This window comes from Panthera pardus, unplaced genomic scaffold (assembly GCF_024362965.1).
Source record: "Panthera pardus isolate Hobbes unplaced genomic scaffold, ASM2436296v1 HiC_scaffold_24, whole genome shotgun sequence".
NCBI classification, from domain to species: domain Eukaryota; kingdom Metazoa; phylum Chordata; class Mammalia; order Carnivora; family Felidae; genus Panthera; species Panthera pardus.
This window is the reverse complement of record NW_026526810.1, coordinates 112,669,304-112,696,978: the sequence shown is the minus strand read 5'-3', so window position 1 is coordinate 112,696,978 and position 27,675 is coordinate 112,669,304. Positions and strand designations below refer to the sequence as shown.

General features: G+C 43.9%; 1 protein-coding gene across 22 annotated transcripts in view; it reads right to left on the bottom strand.

Annotated features, from left to right (window-relative positions):
- TTLL5 (tubulin tyrosine ligase like 5) overlaps positions 1–27,675 on the bottom strand; it is a 299,024-nt gene that overhangs the window by 124,080 nt on the left and 147,269 nt on the right. For all 22 annotated transcript variants that reach the window (XR_002074563.2, XR_002074564.2, XM_053889627.1 and 19 more), the window contains one exon: positions 26,521–26,675. Coding sequence is in view for 20 of the 22 variants with exons in the window: in XM_053889627.1 (XP_053745602.1) it covers positions 26,521–26,675 (155 nt within the window). In the remaining 2 variants the exon portion in view is untranslated. The remainder of the gene's footprint in view (positions 1–26,520; positions 26,676–27,675) is intronic.

Genomic DNA, 27,675 nt, shown 5'->3' with positions numbered 1-27,675 from the left:
TTATATATGATCTTATTTTTGAGGGTCAATGGGACATAACCTGATTTCTCAGTGATCAACAGGCAATCCATATTCTTATATGGTAAAATGGGTCCTCTTCGTATAGAGAAGCTCACCAGTTTTGCTTTGAATATGATAAAAATAGGAATATGGAATTTGTATTCTAGGGATTGAGTCAAACAAAAACTCTTTACTTCTAGAGCTCTAAATTCAGACATTACACTTGCTGATGAAGAAATGTGGGCTTTCTCTTTGTGTCTGTCTATGGCCTGGTTCCATACCCACTAGGTCCATAAATGTCCTGGAAGCTAAAAGGGACATCTTTCATTATTTCTTTTTGTTTACATCCTTTCCAGGATATCATGGTTCTCTTCTAAAATACCATATCATTGCTATTGAATAATATGTTCGTTAAACAATGGCTAAAATGATAAATCATATTTATAAGATTTGTTGACCAGCACTTGTATGATGAGGCCACTGTAAGAAACCAAGAAGACTAAAGTAGTCATCCCAATCTGCCTGAACTGCTTGTTCGAATCTGTGAAAGAAATTAAGTTATAGCCAGAAAGGCAGCAGACAAAGCAAACAGAAATTTAATCCAAATTCTAAATATAAGCCATATATTTATAGTTAGCTCTTCAGGCTAGTGATGTTTTTCTGCCCACACACAAAGCATGATATTAGTGTCCAGCGAAAGTGAAAAATTGTACAAAGTCACAGATGATGGTAAAGATATTTATAATGCCAAACTGTTTCAGCTTCTAACAGAATTGTTCTCCACTTCTGTTCACAGGTTGTTTCTTATATTCCACAAATGATAGTTTATTTTCAGAAATATTTCGGTCTCTCTTTTGCACATTATCATCATTAATAACTAGGTCTTAGACTAGTCGAGGATGCCAATGTGAAAATGCCAGTACCGATTTTCCTCTAAAAGGAGGAAAATTAAAGTAGTAAAAACAGCACAAACTTTCATACCGGAAAGAGCTGGACACCAACACTGTTGAAATGTCCATCCTACTCAAAGCAATCTACAGATTCAATGTAATCCCTACCAAATATGGTATTTTTCACAGAACTAGAACAAACAGTCCTAAAATTCAAACGGAACCACACATGATCCCAAATAGCTACAGCAATCAAGAAAGAACAAAGCTGGAAGTATCACAATCCCAGATTTCAAAATATACTACAAAGCTATAGTAATAAAAAAATCTGGTACTGGCACAAAACAGATACATAGATCAAGGGAACAAGATAGCCCAGAAATAAACCCATGCTTATATGGCCCATTAATCTTTGAACAAAGGAGGCAAGAATGTACAACGGGGGACAGATAGTCTCTTCAATAAATGGTGTTGGGAAAACTGGACAGCCACATGCAAAAGAATGACACTGAACTGCTTTCTCACACCATATACAAAAATAAACTCAAAACAGATTAAAGACCTAAATGTGAAACCTGAAACCATAAAACTCCTAAACGAAAACACAGCAGTAATCTCTTGGACATTGGCCTCGGCAACATTTTTCTAGATATGCCTCCCAGGCAAGGGAAACAAAAGAAAAAATAAACTATCGAGACTACACCAAAATAAAAAGCTTCTGCACGGCGAAGCAACTATCAACAGAACGACAAGGTAACCTACTAAATAGAAGAAGGTATCTGCAGCTATGTCCAATAAAAGGCTAATATCCAGCATATATAAAAAATTTACACAACTCAGTATCAAAGAGCCTCACAAATAATCTGAATTTAAAATGGGCAGAGGACCTGAATAGACATTTTCCCAAAGACGATGTACAAATGGCCAAAGATACATGAAAAGATGCTCATCGTCACTTATCATCTGGAAAATGCAAATCAAAAACACAATGAGATACCACCTCACACCAGTCAGAATGGCTAGTATCAAAAAGACAAGAAACAACAAATGTTGGTGAGGACGTGGGAAAAAAGGAACACTCGTGCACTGTTGGTAGGAAGGTAAATTGGAGCAGCCACTGTGGAAAACGGTATGGAGGTTCCTCAAAAAGTTAAAAATAGAAATACCATAGGATCCAGTAATTCCAGTGCTGGGCATTTACCCAAAGAAAATGAAAACGCTAAGTCCAAAAGATATATGCACTCCTATGTTTACTGCAGCATTATTTACAACAGCCACGATACAGAAGCAACCCACGTGTCCATCAACAGAAGAATGGATAAAGAAGATGTGGTGTTCACACACACACACACACACACACACACACACGCAGAATATTACTCAGCCATAAAAAAGAATGGGATTTTGTCATACGTGACAACATGGATACATCTAGAGGGTATTACGCTAAGTGAAATAAGTCAGAGAAAGCCAGATACTATATGATTTCACTCCCAAGTGGAATCTAAAAACAAAACAAAAACCAAAAGCAGATTTGTAAACACAGAGAACTAGCAGTTGCCAGAGGGGAGGTGGTGGGGGGATAGGCAAAATAGGTGGAAGAGATTAAGAGGTACTGCATTTTTTTTTTAAAGAGGTACTATATTTAACAATACAAAAGAAAAAGAAAAAGAAAAAAGAAAGAGCTAGACTTAAAGGTAACATTTCTTTTCTTTTTTTTTTAATGTTTATTTTTGAGAGAGAAGTGGGGGAGGGTGTAGAGAGGAGACATAGCATTCAAAGCAGGCTCCAGGCTCTGAGCTGTCAGCACAGAGCCTGACGCGGGGCTCGAACCCGCGAACTGTGAGATCGTGACCCAAGCCGAAGTTGATGCTTGACTGACTTGAGCCACCCAGGTGCCCCTCAAATGGTAACATTTCCACAGCTATTCATCATCTGTACTTGAGGGTAAAAATGCTCATGTTTTCAGGAATAAATAGGATGAATTGCAAAAGTACAGGATCTGGCATGAACTGGGCACTCAATAAATGTTAGCTCTTTTTTTCCTCCCTTTCTTTCGTTCCCCTCTTTAACAAATATTAAGTATTCCTAAAACAAAGGCCTATAGCAATAATTGTTTATTAGAAAATCTTTAGCAATGCTATGTTAGGTTCTAATTTTCTGTACTTCAATATAACTTTGGAATCCTATAGATTTAAGTTCAAAAGCACAAAAAGAATCTTATTGTTTGATGGCGCCTGGGTGGCTCTGTCGGTTAAGCATCCAACTCTGGATTTCGGCTCAGGTCATGACCTCGTGGTTCGTGAGTTCGAGCTCACATCAGGCTCTGTGCTGACAGTATGGAGCCTGCTTGGGATTCTGTCTCCCTCTTTGTCTGCCTCTCCCCCGCTCTTGCTCGCTCTCTCTCAAAATAAATAAATAAACTTAAAAAAAAAAAAAGAATCTTATTGTTTCAAAGAAGAGCATTTCTGAATTAATAATAAACTGTAAGGCACATTGAAGAACATAAAAGTCAATTTAAAAATTAATACATGGTGACTATGAAAATGTCCAAGAACTGAAAAGCGTAACTAAGCAGACCAAAATGTCACCCATAATCTTATTCTGCAATCATGGTACTCTGGTGCATATCATTCATATTATTCCAGCACACTGTGATTATATTATCTTGTTTTTATCATTTAATGTTAACAGGAACACATAGGGATGTATCTTATGTATTCATGTATCATAAAGAATATGTGTATATTTTTTCAAATTAAGAAAGAACAACTCCTGTGACTCCCCAAACTCTGGGTGCCACCGTGCTGGAAATAGGACACTAGCTTTAGAAAACAAGAGGAAGAGAGCAACTTCCTACGGGGGAAATCGAGAAAGGCTTCAAAGTAGAAATGATCTCAGAAGACGACCAGCAATTTGACAACAGGAAGGGACATTCCAGGTAGAAGGAGGAGCACATAAACGAGCAGGGAAGAACAGGAAATCCAGTGTGGCTAAACGGTGGGGGTGGTGACGGGTAGAGAGATACTGTCATTAAAGCTGGTAAGACGGCAATCTCGCGTATACTGTGTTCGGAAATAGAAATGTGACTGGTCAAAAGTGTCATCTAAGGAAAGCACAGCACAGCAGCTTTCACTGGGATCACTCATGCACGCGTGAAGACACTATGATGGAAAGGCTAAAGACAGCTAAGCTTTGGGGAAGGCAAGGAGCGTGAGTAAGCGTGGCTTAGGATGGATGGCCAGGCAGGTGACTCTCATCACCGCTACTACCATTAGAGCGAGGACTCTCTACGCACCTGATTTCAAGCTGAGCCCCTTATACACCTCACCGTGCTTAGTCCTGACGGCAACCCACTGCGACAGGTCACTATTCTGTATTAAGACGAGGACACCAAGGCTTACACTGAGTAACAGGTCAACCCGCACATACAGAGGAAGTGAAAGAGCTGCTTTGAACCTAAATCTGTAGGATATCAAAGGTATGTTGAAGAACAGAAAATTAGAACCTAACATAGCATTTGCTGAAGATTTTCTAATAAACAGTTATTGCTACAGGCCTTTGTTTTAGGAATACTTAAAATCATCCAAACTCAGGGTCTCTGGCTGGTTCAGTCAGTGAAGCATGTGACTCTTGATCTCAGGGTTGTGAGTTCAAGCCCCATGATGGGTATAGAGCCTACTTAAAAAGAAAAAAAAAAAAAAATTAAAGACTCACTACTGAAAATACAATATTTAAAGTAAAGTCAAATCAAATCAAATCATCCAAGACCCACACAAATATGCTCAATTGATTTTTGACAAAGCTAGAAACACCAACCCGATGGAGGAAGGATCGCCATTTTAAAGCCATCTGCTTGCTAACAAACGGTGCTGCAGCGATGGCATGTCAATAAGCAAAAAATGAACCACAACGGGGGCGCCTGGGTGGCTCAGTCGGTTAAGCATTTGGTTTCGGCTCAGGTCATGATCTCACGGTTTGTGAGTTCGAGCCCCGCGTCGGGCTCTGTGCTGACAGCTCGGAGCCTGGAGCCTGCTTCGGATTCGGTGCCTCCCCTCTCTCTCCGCCCCTCCCCCACTCGCATTCTCTCTCTGTCTCTCAAAAAATAAATAAACATTAAAAAATTAAATTAAATTAAAAAAAATAAACCACAACATAAACCTCACACTTCAGACAAAGAGGGACTCAAAATAGATCACAGACTTAAATGTGAAATGTAAAACTATAAAACCCCCCCAAGATGTCTTTTAAAAACATCTGAAACAAAACGGATACTTCACTTTTAGCTGTGAGCGATACGAGAATGACGAAGACGGGGAGAGGTAGATGCCAGGCAGCGTGCTCCCTGCTCTCCTTGCTTTAACTCACTTAAACCTTGAACGTTCCGAGCAGGCAGACACTCTTCCGCCTCATGTTGCGGATGAGGCAACTGAGGCTTGGGGAGCTCCAGCAGCCCGCCCAGCTGACCACCGGGTCTGAGCACTCGTGTGCTGCCTGCCCTATCGCTACCACTGCCCTACATTTGAGGGCTGCCTCTCTAAAATGGTAAATATTCGACATAAAAAACAAGGCTTCCTTCTTTCTTATACAAGATGGACTTTTTTTTTTTTTGGACTTTTAAAAATTTTATTTATTTTTGAGAGAGAGTGAGCGAGCGAGGGAGGGGCACAGAAAGGGAGACACAGAATCCGAAGCAGGTTCCAGGCTCTGAGTTGTCAGCACAGAGCCTGATGTGGGGCTCGAACCCACAAACCGTGAGATCGTGACCTGAGATGAAGTCGGACGCTTAACCGACTGAGCCATCCAGGCGCCCCTACGAGATGGACTTTTAAAAGTGCCTAAACAAAGCTTGAACCCAGATGGAAGTGAAGAGCCACCTGAAGCAGGATCTCCGTCCCTTCGCCCTTTCCCTTCTCCCTCCACAGATAAACGGCTAGGCTGACAGGCCTGTCCCTGACCACCTGGAAGTCATAAGTCAGGGAGTGCCCTTCAGCTCTGAACAGTCTTTACATGTCAATCCCACAGAGGCATGAGAAGACTTCCAAGAGAAACAGAGGCCCGAGCCTTCAGACAAGTGCACGTACTTGGCACCCAAGAGGACTTGAGCCTCCACTGGGGGGGGGGGGGGCCTTCAGGCAGTGGGGTTATTACTGATGGAGAGAGCGCGCCTGTCTGTTCCTTGGGACCTCGGCTCTGGCTAAGTCCCCTTTTACACAGCAAAGCGAGATGATCTCGGTGAGCTCTTGGTCAAGCAGGCTGCTCCTTGCCCGAGATTATGAAAGCCCGGCACAGAGAGAGAGATTCCGACACAGAGGGAGGGGTTTCAGCAGGCAGGTGGCCACTCATTGTTCTACCACTCGCCTCCACCTTCCTTCTTTCGTCACGGTGGCAGGAGGGGAACAGAAATTCTCCACGTACCAGGACCTCTTCCAAGTGGACCCCGCCCCCAAAAAGCTGCCTGGAAGGAGCTGTGCAGGTAGGGAAGGGTTAAGGCGTGCCCTGTGCTGCTGGCTCTTCGTTATTATCACTTTGAAAAGCCGCCGGGCCCAGCCAACATTTGGTTCCCATTACCGTGAATAATCTTTCTCCCCCTCCCTTCCCCAACCCCCACCCTTCCTCTGCTTTTTCCACATTTTATATTAAAAGTACATCAAACACTTTTCTTCCTTTTTAATATTTTCCTTAAGCTTCCTGCACTCAGTGCTGGGCTCTGTGACTTTTCTGGTTATTCATTACTTCAGGAGGGGGGAAGGGTCAGGCTCCTTGGATGAAATCAGTCAAAAACAAAAGCAGGAGAGAAAAGCACCTAAGCAGTGTGGCGGAAAGAAGCTGACTCACAGAGATTCTTTCTGGTCTTAGTTGACATTATGAAAAGAAAGAGACCACTGAGAACCCTTTATCTTCCCCATCCGGGCCCGATCTCAGTTGTGGTCGTCCCCTAAAACAAAACGTCCCTGATATATCCAAAGATAGATTCTATTCTAATCTCAGGGTCAGTAAAAATGGGAGGGAGCTTATGAAAAAGATGTGACAGTTCAGAAGATCAACGGTGTAATGCTGGCAAAAGTGTGGAGAAAGGGCATGCTTCTGAACTCCAGACTGGAGGCTATACTGGTAAAGCCTTTCGAGAGGCCAATTCGACAGTAACTATAAAAAATTCCAAGTATACATAGCATTTGACCCAACAAATTCCACTTGGAACATACCCTATAGAAATACTTGCACAAGTGCACACAGATATATGTACGAGGTGCTCACCGCAGATACCTAAATTGGATACAACTTACTCTTTACTAGGAGAGTGGTATAATAAATTAGAGCGCATATTCAAACTTTGGAAAACTGCATAGTAGCTGAAAATATTTAAGTAGGTTTATATAAATAGACCAAAAAAAAAAAAAAAACAAAAAAAAAAACCATGGAGACATTAGGAAGGAAAAAAAGCCTCAGAAAAACACAAAATACACAAATTAATTTTTTAACTGTGACTATCTCTGAGGAGAGGGCTGTTCATCTCCTCACAATCTGTATATATTTGTGTGATTGTTTCATGGTGTGGCTACATGTATGTATTATTTTGTCCAACTAATTAAGTGCAGAAATATTTAAGTCTGTAGAAAATTGGAAAACACATAGTTATATGTATTGTATATTTTATATTAATTACAATGCATGTGTGTGTGTGTGCGTGTATACACACATATATTCCCCTCACCTCCCACCATGGGTTTGCGGCAATGTGTGAACTGTCTTGAACTGGAAGAAATTTGAAACTCAGAACATTTCTTCATTTCACAACATGTACCGAGTTGGATGTAGGTAAACAGATAGTAAAAGGCATTATTAAGAGAATCCCTCAGAAATTCAGCCAACAGAGAAATGGATAAATAGGAGAGAAGAAATGAGGACCCTAAGAGGCCCAGAAGTTTCTGAAGGAATAGTTATGATAATGAAAACAGTGAACACTGATTGAACAACACATGATATTATCGTATAGGGCAAGGATGGGAGGAAGGGAAGTGTGTGTGCGTGTGGTGGGGGTTATGCCGGGGGGGGGGGGGGCGGGGGTAGTATGAGAATGCTAAACTTCCATCTCCTGATAGGAAGTTAATAAATAATACATAAAATGCAAAGCCAGAAATGGCAGACTTAGAAATATGAAGGTAAATAACAGAAGAAAGTGCTTAAAAGAAACAACTGAAAGCAAGCATCTCTGAGGTGTGGAGATTAAGATTGTAGCAGTAGGGAAAGAAAGAACAAACGATTCCCATTGTCACTCTAAATCTTACAGAATTACTCAACTTTTTTTTAAGTAGGCTCCATGCCCAGTGTGGATCGCAACACGGGGTTTGAACTCATAACCTGAGGTCAAAACCTGAGCTGAGATCAAGAGCTGGAGGCTTAACAGACTGAGCCACCCAAGTGCCCCTAGAATTGCTTAACTTTAAAAACAAGATACCTGAATTATTGTGGGTGTCAACCCTCCAGATGGCCTCCAGCGTCCCCCAGTCCCTGCTGTTCCTATCCCAGCACCATGGATGCAGCAAACATAGTGTGCTTGAAGGACCTGAATGTTAAGAGCTAAAATGATATGACTCTTAGAAGAAAACAAAGAGCAAAAGCTTCATGACATTGGATTTGACAAGGCCCTCCTGGACACCAAAGGCACAGGCAATGAAAAAAAATGGAAATATTGTACTTCATCAAAATGATAAACTTCTGCATCTCAAAGGACACCATCAACAGAATAAAAAGGCAACCTACGAAATGGGAAAAAATATTTGCAAATCATATCTGATCAAGGACTAATACAGAAAATACATAGAGAACTCCTCAAATTCAGAAAAACAAAAAACCGAACTACTCTATTAAAATCTTGAATAGGCATTTCTCGAAAGAAGATATACAAATAAATGGCCAACAGGCATATGAAAGGATGCTCAGCATCACTAATCACTAGGGAAATGCAAATCAAAACCACAGTGATACCACCTCCCAACCATTAGGATGGCTATATCAAAAAAAAAGAAAGAAAAGAAAGAAAGAAAGAAAGAAAGAAAGAAAGAAAGAAAGAAAGAAAGAAAGAAAGAAAATGCCAAGTGTGGGTGAAGATTGTAAAATGTTGCGGTGGCTGTGTAAAACAGGATGATGGTTCTTCGAAACATTAAAAATAGAATTGCCCTTCTCCTCCAAGAAAACACCAAATGGCAGAGGATGCGTGCGTGTGCTGTAGGAAACCTGGAAGCAGCGACTTCCAGAGGTCTGGGCAACAGCTTCTGGAGCTGCAGGTGTCTTGAGCCACAGAGCTCACTGAGGCAAGGCCAAGGACAAGTGTGGTTCCCTGTCACCAAGCTGGGCCACCTGGTCAAGGACATGATTGCTGAGTCCCTGGAGGAAATCTATCTCTTCCCCCTGCCCATCAAGGAGCCTAAGGGGTCATGGACTTTTTCCTAGAGGTGACCTTTAAGGGTGAGCTTAAGGATTATGCCTGTGCAAAAACAGATCCCGGCTGGCCAGTGAACCAGGTTCAAGGCGTTGTTGCCATCGGGGGCCACATGAGCCACGTCAATCTGGGTAAATGCTCTCAGAAGGCAGCCGCTGCCATTCGCGGCACCATCACTTTGGCCAAGCTCTCCACTGTCGCTGTGCGGCGAGGGTACTCAGGAGCAAGACTCAATCACAGGCCCCACACCACCCCTTGCAAGCTGACCAGCTGCAGAAGCTCCATGCCAGTATGCCTCATTCCCTAGCCTGAGAGGCACTGGCATTATCTCAGCTACTCTGCCCAAAAAGCTGCTGCTGATGGCTGCTATCAATGACTGCTATACCTTGTCCAGGGGAAGCACTGCCACTCTGGGCATCATTGCCAAGGCTACCTTTGATGCCGTCTCCAAGACCTCCAGCTATGTCACCCAACCTCTAGGAAGAGACTGTGTTAACCAAGCCTATAAAGTTATCACTGAGCATCAAGCATCCAGTAAAGAGCTACACCAGAGTCTCCATGTGGAGGGGCCAGACTCCATCCATGGCCACCACGTAGTATGTTCATACAAGAAAAATAAAGTGGATCCATTTAGCCTGGAAAAAACAGAATTATCATGTGATCCGGCAATTCCACACCGGATATATACTCGAAATGAAAGCAGGGACACGAACAAGTATTTGTACGCCCACGTTAAGAGCAGCATTATTTACAACAGCCAAAATGGGGAAGCATTCCAAGTATCCACTGACAAATAAATGGATAAACAAAATGTAGTATATACATACCACAGAATATTATCAGCCATAAAGAGGAAAATTCTGACAGATGTCACAATATGCATGGACCTAGAGGATATTACCCTGCATGAATTAAGTCCATCACAAAAGGACAAATAGTGTATGATTCCACTTATATGGGGTACCTAGCATAGTCCCAATTCATAGAGACAAAAAGTGGACTAGTGACTGCCAGCAGCTGGGGGGAGAGAGAAGGGGAAGTTAGTGTTTAATGGCTACAGAGTTTCAGTTTTGCAAGATGGAAGAGTTCTGGAAGTGATGGTGGCGGTGGTTGCACAATAATGTCATGTACTTAATGCTACTGAGCTGTGCACTTAAAAACAGTTAGAAATGGTAAATTTTATGTTATGTGTATTTTGCCACAATTAAAACAATTTTTTTAAACGATGGTGTAGGACTTCTGAGGCTGGGTCATAAAAGCCTTCTGAGGCTGGGTCATAAGAGACATTGGCTGCAGTCTTTCTCTTGAGTCATTCGCTCTGGGGGAAGCCAGCTGCCATGTCATGAGGAGGAAGCCAGCTGCCGTGTCATGAGGACATGCAGGCAGCCCTGTGGAGAAGTCCATGTGGTGAGGAAGTGAGGCCTCCTGCCAACAGCCAGCATGATCTCATCATCCATGTGAGAGTGAGCCATCATGGAAGTGGATCCTCCAGCCCCAGGCAAGCCTTCAGATGACTGCAGCCCGCTCGGCGGCCATCTTAACTACACCCTCATGAAAGAGCCTGAGCCAGAACCGAGCAGTTAAACTGCTCCTTAATTCCTGACCCACAGAAACTGAGATAATAATGTTTGTTGTTTTAAGCTGCTAACCTGGGAGATAATTTGTTATGTAGTTACTTGGGTAACACATTTTAAAAGGAAAAGAAAACTTAGCTTGAAGGTACTATCCTAGTGGAGTGGCCTGCCATCCTACCATAGCACGCATCGGGGTACATCATTGTGATGGTCTGCTGTTGAATTACAATGCCTCTCTTCACTAAAGCCTTAAGAGAGATTCTCCACCCTTCCGTGCTGAGGCAACTTCACAAATGCGGAAGTTTGATCAGTATGTAACATATATTTAACTACACATGTGAATACCGTGTTACAGCTCCGTCTGTCAGAAGACCGCTGAGCTGTTTGGATTCCTGTGGCAGGGTGCAGACCAGGGTATATTTGCAAAAAGTAAGAGAGAAAATGTGACATGAAGCTGGTACCAAATATAGATTGTGTGTTTATTAGAATGTGAAGAAACTTTTCCTTGTGAGTGTAGCCGAGGTTAGTCAGGGCTGTAAGTAAACAGTGCTACTCAAACAGCCACACAGTCCTTGAAAAAAGGCCAGGTGAGGACAATAACCGTAGACAGCTTAGTGAACACTGTGAGACACTGCTCCGCTTTAATATGGATTCCACTGGGTGGAAGTCACTGGGCTGAGTACTGTTTTCAGTCGTCTAATCCCTTCGAGTGTGCGGCGCACGGTTCTAGCAGGTGGGAGTGCGCTGCAAAAAGGTCTTCGTGCCACAGTAGGGTTTTGAGCAGCTCAGTGCCGGGGTTCCTTACTGGCGGACGCTGAAGCTCAGATCCTACAGATGGAAACACGTTGAGTTACGGCATTCACGTTCCTTCAGTTATGTTAGTGGCTACTGCGTGTCAGACGTCGCGGTGAGGGACAGGAGTACACAGATGTTCAGGTCTTCGCTTTAAAGGAGGTGGCAGAAGACGTGAAACTGAACTACAACACAAGGTGGAGGCCACGGGTAAGAAGGCCACCTCTGCGAGATGAGCGCAGAAGGCGCACAGGGTAACGGTTAGCGCTGGGCCTCATCCAGAATGACTGGAAGAGTTTGCCAGATATGAATGGGGAAGAGACAGTAGAAACATGAGGTAAAAAGACGGAGCAGGGGCGCCTGGGTGGCTCATCGGTTAAGCGTCCGACTTCAGCTCAGGTCACGATCTCACAGTCCGTGAGTTCGAGCCCCGCATCGGGCTCTGTGCTGACGGCTCAGAGCCTGGAGCCTGCTTCGGATTCTGTGTCTCCCTCTCTCTCTGCCTCTCCCCTGCTCATGCTCTGTCTCTCTCTGTCTCAAAAATAAATAAAAACATTTAAAAAAATTAAAAAAAAAAAAAAAAAGACAGAGCAATGTTAAAACACACACACCTGCCCCTGGTTCCTTCAGGCGACATTAATGAACTGGGCAGATACCAGGATAAACTCTCCTCAGAATGGCGCACTTAACTTTCCCTCCTCAACCCGAACCATCCCCTACTTGCACGCCACGCTCTCACAACCATGCTCTCCCACACTTCTCTGCCTTCACGCAAGTCTCTGCCGTTTTCACCCGGTAAAAAAATAATAATCTATCCCCTGCAAAGCCTACTCTGGTTTTCTTCTGATACAGCTTATTCCTCAAGGCTCCAAGATGCCTTTTATTGGTATGTTTTTTTTGGACTGTGACTGTTCTTTTTTTTTTTTTTTTTTGCTGTCATTTTATTTATTTTTTAAATGTGTTTGAACCCAAGGTAGTTAATGTATAGTGTAATAATAGTTTCAGGAGCAGCGTGCTGTGACTTTTCTTCACAGTGACTGTTTCTTACCCGCTGGGACCAACCTTGGCGGCACTGCATTCATCATTCTGGTCTTTGTCCACCCAGAGCCTGGCAACATCACAGTCATGCAATGTTTGCTGAATGAACATATGCATGAGGAAACGAACATTCCTCTCTGGGGTGGTCTTATGTTCCGCCCAAAGAAACGAAACTAGAATGAGCCTTTGGAGGAGTTAGAAGGATTGAATCAAAAATTCATCAGGAAGAGAACCTGAAGCCCTGGGTTCGAGTCCTTACTTTACCACCAGGCAGGGGTAAGAATTTACAAAACCAGCTAACTTCCATTTTTTCTTAATGTTTATTTATTTTTGTGAGAGAGAGAGAGAGAGAGAGAGAGTGTGAGTCACAGCACAAGCCGGGGAGGGGGAGAGAGAGGGAGACACAGAATCCAAGCTGTCAGCACAGAGCCCACCAGGGGGCCCGAACCCACGAACCGAGAGATCATGACCCGAGTCGAACTCAGATGCTCAAAGGATTGAGCTACCCAGGCACCCCCTAACTCCAGTTTTTAATACTCACAAGACAGGGTATGGACAAGTGGCCTGGAAACGTTTATAGTAATTCCCATTTACTGAGCACTTACTGTATGGCAGGCACCGTGTGAAAGTGCTTTTCTTATGTCGTTTAATTTTCATTTGCTCCTCAGCATATCCCTACAAGGTAGGCATTTTGCCTTCATTTAGATATAATAACATTAGCTTCAAAGAGCTTGCCCTGAGTGACATAGCTAGTAAGTGGCTAAAACAAGGAGGGATCCAAATTGGTCTGCCTCTAAAATGCATGCTCTCAAATACCAGGCCATCACATTTAAATGTGAGACCTTCAAGAATGTAATATAAAGGAATTTGGACCTTCTCAAGCCATGTGATAGCCGTAAAGAATGGCAGTGTCTGTTCGTCTACTAAAGGTGATGGGGACTGGGTGACAGGTGATACACCAAACTTCAGAGTCTTGAAAAGGGGAGTAGTCTTCCCAGATGAAAAGTGTGAGCCCAGAAAGAAGGAAGGAAATGCGCGAAGGGATGTCATGGAAGGCGGGACTGAAGGGACAGCCTGGCAGAGAAGCGAGGGCAGGGACAGGAAAATGGGAAGGGTCCCGAGCGGGCTGCTGCTGAAGGCACGGGGCTGGGAGGAGGGAGAATGACGAGGGGCCAGCGCTGCTGTGGGCAGAGCTGCGGGAGGTCCTCTGGGATGGCCAATCCAACCTCAAATGGGAAAGGACATGGGTGAACCTTGCTTCGCTAAGAACAGATGGGCTGAAAGAGAAAACTCAGCCAGGGCCTGAGGGGAGAAGCAGGAAGAGACTAGGAAGAAAAATAATGACCCCACAGGTCTGAAAAAGAAGAACCTGCAGACTGAAAGAGAGGTGATGACAGAGAGGGCCCGGAATAGCCCATTTTGTGCTTTAAACCCGTGCCAAGCTGAGTACTGCAGGACGGAGCTGGTGATCTACCTCAGCTCTGGGGGAGGTCAGACTGTGTATCGTCAGCAGGATAAACATCGCTATTCTACAGTGATAAGTGTTATTAATACTGAAGAGACCTACTCATGTGCAATACTTTATAGTTTACAAAGCACATTCACATATATGAGTTCATCAGACCGTCAAGACAACCCAGGCATCATCATTTCCCACACGGCAAAGTGAGGCTTTTTGTCAAACGATTTAGCCCAAGTCAGGAAGTTCCAGGTCCATGTTCCTGGTCCCAGGTTCTTGGTGTAGGAAGAAAATCTAGCCTTTGTCTTTTAAAGACTTACACATCAGGAGATAAAGAACAAAGGCATAAAAATAAATCAATAATTACGCAGAGGAGCAGATACTATACTCCAGAAGAGGGAGGAGTCAGAGTCCAGAGGAAGGAGCAAGTTTGGGGGCAGCTGGAACAGGCTGGAGGTGACCGCAGACTGGACGGGAGGAGGAGATTATTAAGCAAGCAAGCGAGGAATCGGGGAGAGCTCTGAGTGTGGGCTTCGGAGGGCACCCTGCCTGTCTCGCTCGTCCCTCCACCCGGCACAGCAGTCGCAGGGCAATCATGTTTAATAACCATGTGCTGTTGACGCTGTGCTAAGTGCTGAAGGTCCAGTGGCAAACAAGGGGTGCGCTCAAGAAATGTACTCCAAGACCAAGAGTCAGGGTTGCTCGCTGGGGGCTCCCTTTTGGAAAAGGGAGATGCTCTATTCCCAGAATGATAACCCATTCCATCAGAGGAATGTGGGACCTCCAGTTTTTCAAAACTTAACTACTTTCCCAAAATAGAAGAGGGCTCTGTGTGTCTCCCCTTTGGCAGGTGGTCAGAGAGGGTCGGAGCTGAGAAGGGAAAAGGGAGCATTCAAGTAGCTATCTCACAGCAGAGTCACATAAAAAGAAAAGGCAAGAGGGTTGTGTTTAACAACTTACTGCACAGTTTTGTATTTACCCTCCCGACATTCAAGCTCCCATTGTGTATGCGATGCACATATAGGAAAGAAAAAATGCGATATGGGAACAGGGTGAGAGAGCCTGCAAAGTGCTGAAATAGCATACCTGGCAGCTGCTAAAACAAAACTTCAAAGATCTGGCTTCTTTGAAAAGCCATCAGGCAGGACCCCACCCACTCCCCCTGCTAGCCACAGCTTCCCTGGGAGCTAGTACACGTAACCACTTCCGCATGTTTGGCTCCGTTCCCCAGGGCTATAGCAGCTCTATAAGCCAAGTCAGAACTGCCAGCCAAGCAGGTGGGGGCCGGGGGGCTGGGTCAGCGTGGGCAAGCAAGACCTCTCCCCAGTATTTAGCCACGGGCAGAAAATAAAACGCTAACGCTGGGATCGGCTTAAAAAGCCCCTTCCTGTCGGTCAGCCCAGCTCTGATTGGTTAGACACTAGTAATACAGAAGCTCTGGGCTTTAGAGATTCCCAAGGCATTAGAATATGCCCCTCCCAGCACCACAAATTAGTTCAAGAACAGCATCTGTGGTAAATCTCTAGCTCTAAACAAAAGAGGCTTGACATCTACAGAAGGGCCTAGGAGGAAAATCAAGACTATGCCTTTCTTGGAAAACTCATTCCTTTTTATTTTTTTAATCCACTGACCAAGTTTGGGTCCTCCTCACATCTTCCGGGGCAACCGTCTCGTCCTGTGCTATTTAATAAGGTAGCCACGAGCCATACATGGCTTTTGAGCATGAGAAATAGAGCTAATATGACCGGGGAGCTGGTGTTTTCACTTGATTTAATTTTAATTAATTTAAGTAGCCACACCTGGCTTGTGGCACCCACACGGGAGAGCTTGTTCACCAAACTGCTTGTTCACCAAATATAGCGGCTTGTTCACCAAACATTTACTGAGGACTTTGTGCAGGGTACTGTACAGACGTAAAAACGTGTAAGACTTGATGTCTGCCCTCAAAAAGCTCACAATCTAGTACGACAGGTGAGACAAATATACAAAGAAGCAGACTATAAGGAGGAATGGGAAGGGTCATCACAGAGGTAAGGAGATGATATTTGAACAGGGAATAGGGACATGGTGGCCTGACATTATGCCTCTGCCATATCAACCACTCAGGTAGGGGATGCCAGTAAGTCTATCAAATGAAGGGCAGTGAGGAGACAGAACTACTATAAAGAACACCAAAAAGCTGAACACCATAAAAACACACATTTAGCAAACTCTAGAACTCATTAGGCAATCAAGGTGAAAAGGCCAGAGTAAAGAGATAGCTTAAGCCCATCCTGGGCTGTCCAAGATGGTGGATGACCTTCCACTCCAACCATCTTCAGGATTGGCTCGTAAGGCTCCTTCCTATAGTTTAGGTGGGGTGGGGAGAAGGATACGGGGAAAAAGTTGTCCGCCGTTTCCTCTTCCATACCTGCCTCTACCCCCCAGATTAAGGAAGGCCTCTTGCTTGCGGGGCACTTGTGATTTTGGATAACATGAAAGAACTGAATAGGGTCCAAAGGAGAAGCAGTAAAGACCCGATGACTTGGGAAGGGCGGGGGGCAGGGGTGTTGTGAGCTTTAGGCTCAATGGAGGATCTAGGGTCTTTTTTTCCTAGTGTTCAGTTCACTAGGACAGGAAGGGCCCCAAATGTCCATTCTCTAGGGATTTAACATTGTGCGCTTAGCCTGAGCTTCCTTTGAGGTATAGCTCTTAGGAACATGAGTCCAGTGGGTGAGGAGGGAAGAGAAGGAAGAGAAATGCTAACGGCATCTGCGCCAGGAACAGGGAGGACTGCAGAAAGGCTGGCCTGAGCTGAGCTCTGTAGGACACCAGGGTGTGGACGTGTGCAGATGCAGGTGAGGGGCAGGATGTCCATCCACTCACTCCTTTACACGTAAAGTCCTTAAATAGTCATTTAATATGTTCCTATTTCCATGTGCCTACTGCTTACCAAGGCACTGGGACACAACAGTGAACAAGACAACTTACACTTCCGTGAAGGAGTGACAGTGAGTAGAGAGTAAACTAATAGGGTCAAGGCTATCGGGCGGTATATGTAAGGAAGTCCTAGGGCAAATATACCAGGCTTATTTCTGATCCATTGAGTTTGGCTGGAACTGAACTGTGAGGAGAAATAAAACTAGAAATGTAGTTTGGGACCAGCGGCAGGTGTGTGTTTTGGAAATCGGGCCAAGTTTTTGTTTGTTTTTCTTTTCTTTTTTTAAGACTGTGGTGCATTAGGTCTTTTTACTTCTTCCTTAAAAATTTTAATGATCAGAGAAAATATCAACAAGAAAATCTTTAAGTAAAAGTTAACAATATAAATAAAACGAGTCAGAAAGACTTAGACTTGAGAGGTAGAAGCCAAATTGTGCCACATTCATAGGCTACCTTCTCCGATTTATCCTTATCAGTAATAAAGCCAGTGTTTTGCTCTCGCTCTCTGATTTTTTCCTGTAACTTCTGATTTACCTGTGAACTGGAAGGCAGCAGAAAGTATGATCAATGATATTTCCAAAGCTTCCAACACCAACTTAGACTTTTTATCTCTACGAACTGAAAAATCTGTACAGCTACAGCCAGCTTGATTTCAGTTTCTATCACCTGAAACTCACTAAGTGTTTTGACCAATGCTTGGTATTTTGAACAGAAATACTCTGCTTCAGCCCGACTACTTCCCGTTCCCTGTCCCTTTAAAATGCTTACAAACACTTTGGCCATTACCTGTCTTCCCCCGCCTCTCCTGTCCTTCACCTGCCCGTAGCCTACACACAGTCTAGGACCGAATTTACTCCCTACCCTAAACCCTTCCTCTGCAGAGCCTTCTCTTTCCGCCTGTCTTTGGTACCTGTTCTGAATTGTGACTCCTACGAACCTATATGCCCTCTTTTAATCACTCGCTTTGCATTTTAGGTGCATAAAGTAAACAAACATTTAGGTAGTATTCTTTAGACCACCCTGCTGAACTTAGTAGGAGTGTGAATCACATTACTTTGATCCTTGAATAGTGTTGAGTACAAAGTAAATGTGCAATTATCTCTTAATTTGTTAGTATTAGCCTCTGCCCATCCACGCCCCACCTGCCCTTCCAGATCCAGCTCACGTGTCTTTCCTTTCCGTGGACCTTTTGCCAGCTTCTCTATCAGTGATCAATTTCTCCTCTGAACTCGTACCACCTACAGGATAATCCTCTTCTTCAACAATCAAGTACAAATTATTTCACAGTACTTGCATTAATAGGACTATTCATTTTCCTCCTTGAGAACAGAGACCCTGTCCAATACCTCCTTCCGAGCTCAGCTCGGTATCTTGCATTTAGGAAATTGTCAGTAAATGCGTGTTAACTTTTCTGGGATGACATTGTTTTAACAACTACCAGATGAAGCCACTTCCTAGCTGGAACACCACTTAATGGGCAGTTCCACCTTTTCTCTTATTCATATATTTCAATACACTAATAATTTGGTGAAGAAAGTAACAAAACTTTTCTTTCGGGGGCTGGTATTTCAAATGTGTTGGGTTCACGTAGCTAAGCATGATATTTGAGAACACTAATGATATATAGGCAGATTCTTTCATCTACTCAATTTTCCTTGGTGCAAAGTTTCAGAAAAACAAGAATTGATTTCCTCTAGACTTTAAGTACATCCCATTTATTAACCCCTTTATGGTTTCCTTACCTGCTATGCCAGAAAGCCTGCTTTTCTCATCTAAATCCTCCTAGATTGTAGTCACATTACTGAGATGCAGCCATATTTCATTTTCATCACAGAAAGATAGTAAAACTTGTTTTTAAAAACCAGGCCAAACGTGGTATTGATTATTGGCTTTGAAGACAAACTAATACAAGTCTTACTTAGCCCGATAATTCCTGAAAGCCAAAAACACCCCTTTGTGGCCTCTGAGGCAGAAGAATAGGGCAGTTAAGACAAGAGTTCTACTGTTGCTTATTATGAACCCCAGGGGCCTCGCATATGATGCGACATTTTGAATTCCTAGGCGCACATATACTGCCTCTCTCCCTCCTCCGGCTTTCCTTGCATCCACCAAAGAATACTTGACTCCACATTTAGGCATGCCTGGGTGGCTCAGTCGGTTAAGCGTCCGACTTTGGCTCACGTCACGATCTCATGGTTTGTGAGTTCAAGCCCCACGTCGGGCTCTGTGTTGACAGCTCGGAGCCTGGAGCCTCCTTTGGATTCTGTGTCTCCCTCTCTCTCTACCCCTCCCCCACTCATGCTGTCTCTATCTCTCATAAACAAATAAACATATAAAAATAAATAAATAAAAAGCTAAAAGCTTCTCTTAGGTATCTTTCTTTAGGAGCATTTTCTCACTTTGTAATCAAAATTTTAACTTCCGGATACTAACTTCACAATAAAAATACATTACGTAAACCTCAGTGTTACGATTAGGTATACCTGTTTTCCCTACCATGTATCTAACGTAAGCATTAAACAAAGTGGTGTAGGACTACCGTGTTCTCAGTGAGTCTAATTTTACATTTCTCTCTTTTCTACAAAAGGAACTAAGAGTCATCAAGAACCAAGGCAAAACCAGAACCCACACCGGAACCTTCCTTCTCAAAGCAATTGCGAGGGAAGAGAGGCTCTTTACTCCTTTTCGGACGCTATCAGTCTATTGTTTTCTTTTATTAAAATATAGGTACAGGGAGTTTTTCCTTTTTCCTCTTAAATCCTAGGAACTAAAGAAAAGCAACGACTTCTTAGTTGTACTAGGTTGGTAACATGCTGACAGTCTTAACAGAAAGAAGAGTGGAGGAGGAAATAGGACGGGATCTTCAGCTAAAGGCTCAGGGAAGCCGGCTGGTCTTCCTTCTAAAAATTCGCTGAGTCAGCACTAAGTACTGCTTTACAACTGGATCATCAAGGTCTCCCTACAGGAGCCAGAAAGAAAGATAGTGGTTTTTTTTTTTTTTTTTTTTTTTTACTACTGCCATTCTTTCCAAGCTCTTTCAAGGCTGGTAAACAGAGTGAACTTGGCCAGATGGAAGATAATAGAAAAACCAGGTGAGAATTAAACTGAATTATGAATTGAGTCACTGATCGAATTTCTTAATTCGAGAAAAGGAGCCTCATCCAGCTTCATATGCGAATTTTTGTCATTCAGGCCTGTTAAAACCACCATAATCACCAACTGTGGATAGATCTAAAATTATAAAGCGAACAATCACATAAGATACAGTCTTGCCTCCGACAGACGACTCTGTGTGGCTGGTGGTTCTCCTGCGTGCTAATCCTAAGGAAATGCGAGGTGGTTTCTCTTTGATACTTTGGAGGGGAGGGGAGGGGAGGGGTGGAGGCCGACTAAAGAAACGCTGCACTGGCACACACATACCACACGGCAACCTGCATTTTGGCTCGCAGATAAGAAAAGACCTACTTCTTTCACTCCTGGTACTAGGCCCAAACATTCCCAAACGCACTTTGCCCAGGCCTTGCTATGATGTCTAGCCAGCTATCTCTCACACATTTCCTAGGTTTACCAGCATTCCTTCAACAGGCAGAGGCCCAATCATTCTGGCCTTGGCACAAACACCTATGACACTTGGCTCTCCCGGTGAATGAGGAACTGTAGAATCTGTCACAGAGCTTGAACCGACACAGAGCATAACCCTGGAGAGGTTCTGTGTCTGGCTGAGTGAGAAAAGCAGCAGGGGAATTTTAGATAGAAGCACAGGCCTTTATCCTTCATGTGCTGAAGAAACATGTTCCTCAAGGGGAAGAGACTGGTAAGAACTAAGATTCCGCAGGAGGAAGGCCAGGTTAACTTTATTTTGTGGGAAAGAAGGAAGGAGAATAAGAAGTGAAATATCACTTCTACAGAACTCTGAGCATAAAAGAGTTTCTTTCTTCTTCTTCTTCTTCTTTTTTTTTAGGCCCCCCTAAAAGTGGTTTCTTTTTGTGATTGTGCTCTTTGGCTAGAGAGTGTTGTTTATATAACAGTATAAAGTACAAAATTATAAGCTCCAAACTCCTCCAGAGAAAAGCTCTCCCAAAGCTCGACCCCCAGGATAGATGGAAAATATGAGTGTTTACTGGCTGGAACATCGAGCTGCAGTGGAAACTTCAACATTCAGAAGAAGATAGCAGAGAGGAAGGGCCTGTTGAGTAGGCAGAAGTCACCCTTCAACAAAGGGGTCAGAGGAAAAGGAAGAGTCTCCAGTTGGCTGCACTCTGATGCCTTCCCTTCCTCAGCGGGAAAGGCCACATCTCTGTAATCCAGCCCCGGGAGCACACCATACATGGGTGATGGCCAGTTTCTCCCATACTAGATATAAAAGCAAGTGGGTAGCAATATCAGACCCCATCAAGTCCAGTTTTAACTTTCATTTTTTTCTGGGAAGGAAACTAAATATTATCAACAACCTACCACTAAAATCAGGCGCTGAACTGGCTTTCACGTACATAACTCAATTAAATCTTAGAACAACTTCATGTGGTAGCCATCATTTGCATATCTAAGCAGAGGGGGAAATTGTGGCCCAGAGAAGCCAAGTAACTTGCCCAAGGTCGCATACCTAGTGAGGCACACCCAGGTCTTTCCAACTCAACAGTCCCTTCTCTTTCTATCACATCATGCCACCTTCCTCAGACAGGTCAACGGCCCCCTTTCCTATAAAGTTAACATGCTCTTAAAGAAATAGAAGCATTTAAAGGACTAGGCTCAGAATAAGTCCCCGTACAGACAGGCAGAGGATAGGAGCAAAACGTTGCCATTTTAATCACTAAGTAAAATGAGCGCGCAACTACGGGGTTTTCTTTTAAATCCTTACGATACTCCTTTGTAGTACAGTAAAAAACACCTAACTTTGAATTTACCACCTAACGATTTCTGTGTGTATAGTTCACTGATATTAAGTATATTCACACTGTTCTGCAACCGATCTCTAGAACTTTTTCATCTTGCAAAACTGGAAAGCTGTAGCTACTAAATACTAATACCCCTCTCCTCTTCCCGCAGTCCCTGGCAACCACCTTTCCACTTCCTGTTTCTAGGACTCCTTTAGACACTTCATGTGGATGGAATGATACAGTACTTGCCCTTTCGTGACGGGCTTATTTCACGTAACGTAATGGCCTCAAGGTTCACCCACATGGCAGCGACCAGATTAAATCCTTCCACACTCTTCTTGATATCTTTTCTTCTAATTGCCTGGGCCAGAAAATTTAAATCTTTGTTATGTGCCATTTGACACGACTCTGCAATTTTTTCCCCTTCTCTGCCAGATGGTGACTTCTTTGTGATCAAAAACCATGTTTTCCAAATCTTTTAGACCGTACCCAGCGCCTGGGATGATGCTGAGAACATGAAAGATACATCATGGACAGTAAGCTCCGTGAGATCAGGCACTCTTCTGTTTTATTTATCATGACTTCCCGGCACCTGACCTAATGCCTGGCACATGGAAAATGAATAAGATGTATTTTTTTTTTTAAATACCAAACTCGATATTTCTGAGGACCGATTAAGCACGAAACGATGGGAAGTCAGAGACCTGACTCTACAGCAACATTTATAAGAAACAATCTGAAGGAAGGGAGAAAAGTATTAGCTTAAACTAGAATCAAAATCTCTGAAAAACTTGTTCCTAAAAATTATGTGAAGTAGGGCATCGGACTCTTTATAATTTAATTTTTGGAGAGTAAGAGGGTGAAGGGACAGAGTGACATGACATCTAGCCCAGGTTTCCCAGATTTGGTGCTTCATTGTACCCCATTTCCCCATACAGAACTTAAAGTTCTGACACACAGCTATTCTCGAGAGCGGGGGCCATCAGGGCGAGCACCCCAGGCCCACGATGTCTTGCCCTGTCACAAAAAGGAGGAACAAACCCGTGGCTGTGCTTTCCAACTCCCCCACCTTTAATATCGAGGAACAGACAAATCCCCAGGTTGCATGTGTGAAAAAGCCAGAGATGGATAAAAATAATTCAATGACAAATGCTGGAAAAACATACAAAGGGGCAGAAGCCAGACATTCGTGGGATTCCCTGACAGCTCGATCCACAAGGAAGGGTTGGACTGGAAAAAAACAGGGCCTCAGGTTCCTGCCAAGCCGTCTGAGGCCCTGTCCTTCCCAAATCATTCCAAGCAGCAGCCAAGACTTTACAGTAACCCTTCCAGGTCTCACAAAGAAAGATGCACTGTGAACCCGCTGAGTGCTCGTCACCTAGAAAATGCCCCTCCCTGACATGATCCGACACCAGGCAAGGCTGGCAGTGCTGAGATGCCTCTGCTTTATCACCTCAGGCCCCTAACCATGTCCCCATGTGCCCAGAAAATGTGTAGTTAAAAGGCAGCCGAAAAATCCCACCCATCTCATTGGCTAAAGAAAAGCTTAACTACCCAGCTATCAGCATCTAGAGACCGAAACCGATCCCTTTAAGAAAAAAGAGGTCATGAACACTTGGTACCTGCACCCTGGAGGCCCTATTGTCTAATTCTAAATCGGCCTTGCTTGGAGGTACACCTCACTCAGGCTTCTAAACATGTGACTGATCTTGGCCCCGACTACTTTCTCTTCTGGAGAATGGCCTGCAATTAATCTCACTTATTACCTCTGAAAAGTAACAACAGAGGAATGGCTGGCCAAGTCCAGCTCCAGAGTGTCTAGGGAACTGCAAGCTACATGGCCAGGCCTCAGACTGTCTGGGCAAGTCGTGGGCTCTCTGCCTTCCTCTCCCACAACAAAGCTTGAGCAGGGACTCCAGACAGACCAGAGGAACCAAGGGATTTGAGGAGCTGGGCTGAGCTCACACTGACCCAATGGGAGACGACAGCCCTGAGGCTACGTTTGGGGTGGTTTCAAAACAGCGGGGGGAGAACAAGGTTGTCTGGTGAAAACTTGTGTGATCCATAAAATCGAGAACAATAGCAACACCACAGGGAAATGAAAAATAACACTATTTGCAGAGTTCTCGTGAGTCACCAGTTTTCATTCCTGTGGCTACCAAGTCACTGAGTCCTCCAATATGCACATGAGGAGCACAGCCAGCGATGGATTCTCTTTACATCTTGTTACTGTTTACGGGACAGTGCCTGGCTTAGTGAATTGTCAGTTTCTCAGCGCTGGAATCCGCTGCTGCTTCGTAGATGAACCAGCAGGCGTGTACCTCTTATTTACTTAGCGTCCACTTCCAGGGAGGGCAAAGTGCTGTAAGGACATTCTAAAAGCTCTCAAAACAGCCCAATAAAAAGATTAAATAAGTAGGTTAGGGTCCCTCAGTGTCAAAACCAGTAATAAAACTCACGTCTCTAAGCTACTGATCCCATATTCATGGAACTCAGTCACCCTTACTACTAAGAGAGGGACAAGGGACTCAAGAGCCACGAAACGGTGACTGACCCGGGCGAAAATGGAAACCGGGGCCCGTTACGGCATGGAATGCCTGCTGGCAGTGTCTGGCTGGGGCCTGCGACACCGCCAGGTCTGGAAGGAGCTTGGGGAACTCAGTTAGCACTGCGTTAGGGTGGGCACCTCTGGGAGCTCCACGCGGAACTGGAATCCCCAAGCCGAACCTCCGGGCTGTTCTGGCCACCAGAGGTTACCTGAGGGCAGAGGAGGATTCCCCAGGGCCACCCCACACTGAAATGGGACCTGAAAACTGGTCCTTAAGCTTGAAGAGCAGGTGACAAGAGGGCGGCTTTGGGTACAACTAACCCAAAAAGGAAAAGGCCAGGGGACTCTGCGGGAGCTGCTTTCTGAGGCCAGTGGCTCAGTCGGCGGTATAATGTGCTATTTTCCTGTAGCTCACAAGCACGGTCTGGCTAGGAAAAGACCACGCACAGTGCTGGACGGATTCCCACATCTTTCTGTGTCTCAGCTCTGACAAACAGGTGCTACGAAAAGAAGGCTCGAAACCCAGCCATAACTTTTATTAAAAAAAAATTTTTCCTCGTTCCATCTACAAGTCTACTTCTCCAAAATATGTAGTTTTGACATTTTGTTTATAGTACGGAAAATGGTTACAGTCTTGTCATATAGATAGAAAATATACCCCAGATTGCAGGGAAAATGTTTTCCACAGAAACAAGGCTCTGATTATAAAATGAAAATGGAATATTTGGAAATATTTTATATGGAAAATAGAGCTCTATGGTATAAACAGAATTTCTCTTTTACGACCTATGTTTTAGGAATGTGGTTATTCTGTGGACTGTAAATCACCAAACGACAGACTTCTGTGAAGAGAACTTTGTGGGAGGATGTCCTCTCTCAAACAGGCCTGTCTCCTGGTCTTCGACTCTTTATGATTCTCAGTTAGGATGATTCTTTTCACCCTTGACTGCAAGGATTACTGGTACGAACGACACTGGATTCGAGCGTGACGTAATGTGCTTATGTTTATGTTGTTTCCTGGGCAGAGTCTCTGCTTCCCAAATGAGTTCCTTCAGTAATGATTCTAACACCAACAGATACTTTGACAAATAGCAATTTCCTTTATGCCCAAGTCTTAGGTCACCCTCCCACCCTCAGAGGCCGGAAGTGCTGGGGCAGGGGTGGGGACTCAGTGGGGCACCTGGGCCAGAGCTTCCTTAGTTAGAGGGGACAATATCTTTATTTGGAGGGAACAGAATATTTGATCGGAACGGTCACATTCCTCTCTAGCTCACTTCCCTCAGGGACAGATGCAATTAAACCCATATTTACTAGCCACGAAGGCAAGATGTACTAGGAATCCATTTCTTACATTTTTGTTTTTTAATAGGGGACTTCAAATATGGATTGAGACTAGAATTCAATACAGTGGTTCTTCTTTTAATTCGGAAGTTGCTTACTCTATGGCCAGAATCTATTTGGATTTTATCCTCTGCCACTTTGCTCAACTACATAAAGGACATTTCCTTCCCACTTCCCAAATGAACATTGTCCAGGGAGGCTGTTTGAGTTTAATTACATAACCTAGATGAAAACATAAAAAACAAATATGTCCCTCAAAAAAAAAAAAAAAAAAAAAAGAGAATCCAAAGTTACTGAAATGCAATGTAGCACAAGTATGAGGAGACAGGGAGAAAATGTCAGAGGTCAAAACACGAAAATGTTGACGACGGGCAAGGATTAAACATAGTTTAAATTCTTCCTCTTTCACCCCCAAGTGAGCTCACTGAACTGTATCAGAAACTTCCTTTGCCTTTGATTTGTCCACAAACTGTCTTACAGATAAAACGAGGCCCTCAATTCAAGTGCCAGACTACTGGGACAAGTGGGGAAAGGCACAGACCATGGGAGTCTGTGCAGGGAGTTCAAGGTAGGAAAGGCTCACTTAGGACCCAGGCTGTCTCGGTGACTCAAGCACTAGCTCCAGGACCCTTCACATACCTGCTTCCAGGAGGGGTGGGGTGGCTCTCAGGAGCTTGAAGGTCTGACTGTAGGGACCATGTCGGGCCATTAGGACTGATCACGGGCCGAAGGGTGGGGGACGTTGAAGCGCTGCTTCTGCTTATGGCGCCACTTGCCAAATTCAGGTTTGTTACCTAGAAGCGAAGTGAGGGAAATAACATGATTTCACGGCATTTTAGAAAAGTATCATTAAGAACATGTGGAGGAAATCAAGTAAAGTCCAGGAGATGCTGATTCATCTGAGCTAAAACAGGGGCTGTGACAAAGGCACCCATTAGAGGCTGGCTTCTGTGCCCATCAAAGAGTTCAGAGAAGCGAGGGTGGCTGGTGTCAACGTAAGTTACCAACTATGTATTCTGCTCGTATCGTGTGCAAAGTACTGTACTGTGCCAGGCGCTGTGAAATACAAAGATCAATAACCACAACAGCAAGAGTTTACTGTGTATTTACTCTGTGCTAGACAAGGGTCTAAGACACGAGGCAAGATATTCAGCCTTTCTGACCCTTGTTCTCTCATCTACAAGTTCTAAAGGCACAATAAATTTTAGTTACACATAATAATAATTACTGTCACATACAAAGAACTCACTCATTTAGACAAAAGATGCACAGGCAAAAGAAAAATGGGCACCGACCCCAATAAACAATTTACAAAAAAGGAATATAATTAACCAACTAAACATTTAAAACTAGTCATTTCCACTGGAAAATCAAAGGAATGTAAATGTAAGAGGCCATTTTCGTATATACATCAATACCTAACAACAAAAAACATTATATTAGATATGTACCTCTAGTATTTATGTGACTATAAATTGGTAGAATCTTTCTAGAATTTGGCAATCGATAATTACAGGTATCAGAGTATTTGTACACTTTGATGCTATCATCTAACTTCTAGCAACTGTGCTAAAAACTAATTGCACATGATTAATGAGGGTGACTGTCGTGATAGCAGTTACCATTTAGCAGAACTGAGAACGTGCAAAGCTCTGCGTAAATGAGTACATTACACGCATCTCATTTACACTGTCATAATTCTGTCGGTAAGTGCCTTTATGATCCCCATTTACAAAGAATCAAACTGAGGCCTATGAACAATTGGTCAGACCAGGATCTGGACCCCGGTCTTTG